Source organism: Dendroctonus ponderosae, unplaced genomic scaffold, assembly GCF_020466585.1.
Source record: "Dendroctonus ponderosae isolate FM_Combo_2020 unplaced genomic scaffold, Dpon_F_20191213v2 Dpon_F_20191213_1625, whole genome shotgun sequence".
NCBI classification, from domain to species: Eukaryota; Metazoa; Arthropoda; class Insecta; order Coleoptera; family Curculionidae; genus Dendroctonus; species Dendroctonus ponderosae.
In genome coordinates, this window is record NW_026017775.1 from 1 (window position 1) to 1,679 (window position 1,679).

At 38.8% G+C, this 1,679-nt stretch overlaps 1 protein-coding gene across 1 annotated transcript; it reads left to right on the forward strand.

Moving 5' to 3' along the window:
• Window positions 1-864: 864 nt before the first annotated feature.
• Window positions 865-1,643, forward strand: LOC109533200 (ethanolamine kinase; the record flags this gene model as incomplete). Its single annotated transcript, XM_019898492.2, is given in 3 exon segments — window positions 865-1,094; window positions 1,153-1,384; window positions 1,446-1,643. Coding segments are annotated over 3 exon segments (550 nt in total), but the record flags the coding sequence as incomplete, so codon positions are not given.
• Window positions 1,644-1,679: the final 36 nt, after the last annotated feature.

Below are 1,679 nucleotides of genomic sequence, written 5' to 3' on the forward strand. Positions count from 1 at the left end.
CGCTTATTTTCGTCCCAGACTCATGATTTGATATCAATCTTTTATTAGATCATTTAGGTACTTATTTTGCCAACATACAGTTTTTTCGCTTCTATATGATAATAACAGCTTTGAACCGCTCATGTTTCAGGATATTTACTTATGTATTGTTTTTTTCATTAAAACTCTCTTATTTTCTACGTACGTGATGAATAAGTCAAGGTTTTTGCTTCCACCTTGAACTATTCATATCGCATTAAATCCATGTCTTGTTTGGTCAACATACTATTTTTTCAGATGCACTTGTTACTTTTTTTTTAAGTTAGGAATTTTTGCTTGTTTTACCTACACCTGACCCAAATAAATGTGCATATTAAAACAAACGCTAAAACCCGTAACTCACTTGACTTTGCGCTTCTAGATTTTATGTTCTATATGTTTATGATGTAAAATATCTGGTCTGGATCCGGACAGCATTTTATTTTGTAGTTGTAGAAGTAGAGTTACAGTTTAAATGCAAAATAAATGACGTTCTCCTGTGAACTACACATTTTTGGCTGTGCACAGTATTTTTTATCAATTATTAGGGTTTTTCTGTTATCAGCTACATTCGAAGCTAAAGAGTTCTTGCATTCTTACTGGGGATTGCTCAGATTTACAAAATTTTACTTTTTTACTGCGTTTTCCAACGATTTCGATGGTCTGGCTTACGCGTGGTCTGCTTGAACGCTTCCGAAGGCGTTCAAGCAAACCATCTCTGAAGATGCAAGCCACTCGTGCTTGCAAAACATCAGGAAGAAATTCTATTGTACGACGGCCTGAAAACCCACTAGTTGCAAAAAAACTGAAAGCAGTGTTTTGCTCAATAAAACATTTTTTTTAAAGATTTACGGAATTGGGCCTGCCATCTCAATCAGGCCTCAACGAAGAGCTAATCGAGTTGCAGAAGGACCTGGAAAAACTCGAATCTCTAGTGGTATTTTGCCACAACGACCTGCTGTTGGGCAACGTGATTTTCACAAAAGAGGAGAACGACGTCACTTTTATCGACTACGAGTATGCCGCCTTCAACTACCAGCCTTTTGATATCGCCAATCACTTCACGGAGTTTGTCGGTAAGAAAAGTGGCTTTTGTGTGCCTCCGTTGGCCTAAAAACACGCTTTCAACTGCAGGACTCGACTTGGAAAACATGGACTATTCGGCGGATTTTCCGAGCGAAGAATTCCAAAAGAACTGGATACGCGTTTACTTGGCAGAGTTCAATGAGCGAACAGCCATCAGCGAAGCTGAGGTGGAAAAAGTGTACAGAAATGTGCAAAAGTTTGTCCTGGTTTCCCATCTGTTTTGGGGCATTTGGGCTTTAATACAAGCTGAACATTCCAGTATTGAATTCGACTATTTACTGTGAGTAGCCACAGCTAAAGCTTTGCAAACCCCGCTGACCATAAATTAATGTGGATTGCAGCTTTGCCAAGATTCGTTTAGACGAGTACTTTGCCAGGAAAAAGGACTTGCTTAAAGGGAAAACTCAACCGGAAGCCACAGCTTCTTAAAGCCCTACAGAACCTATCCGTAGATTAGCTCAACAAACCCCCTTTTTAATTGTTAAATATCGCCCTTCGTTCGACCAAACTGTTATGCATGTTGTTATATTCCATTTTAACTAGGTTTTTATTGATTGACTACCTACACCAATGAT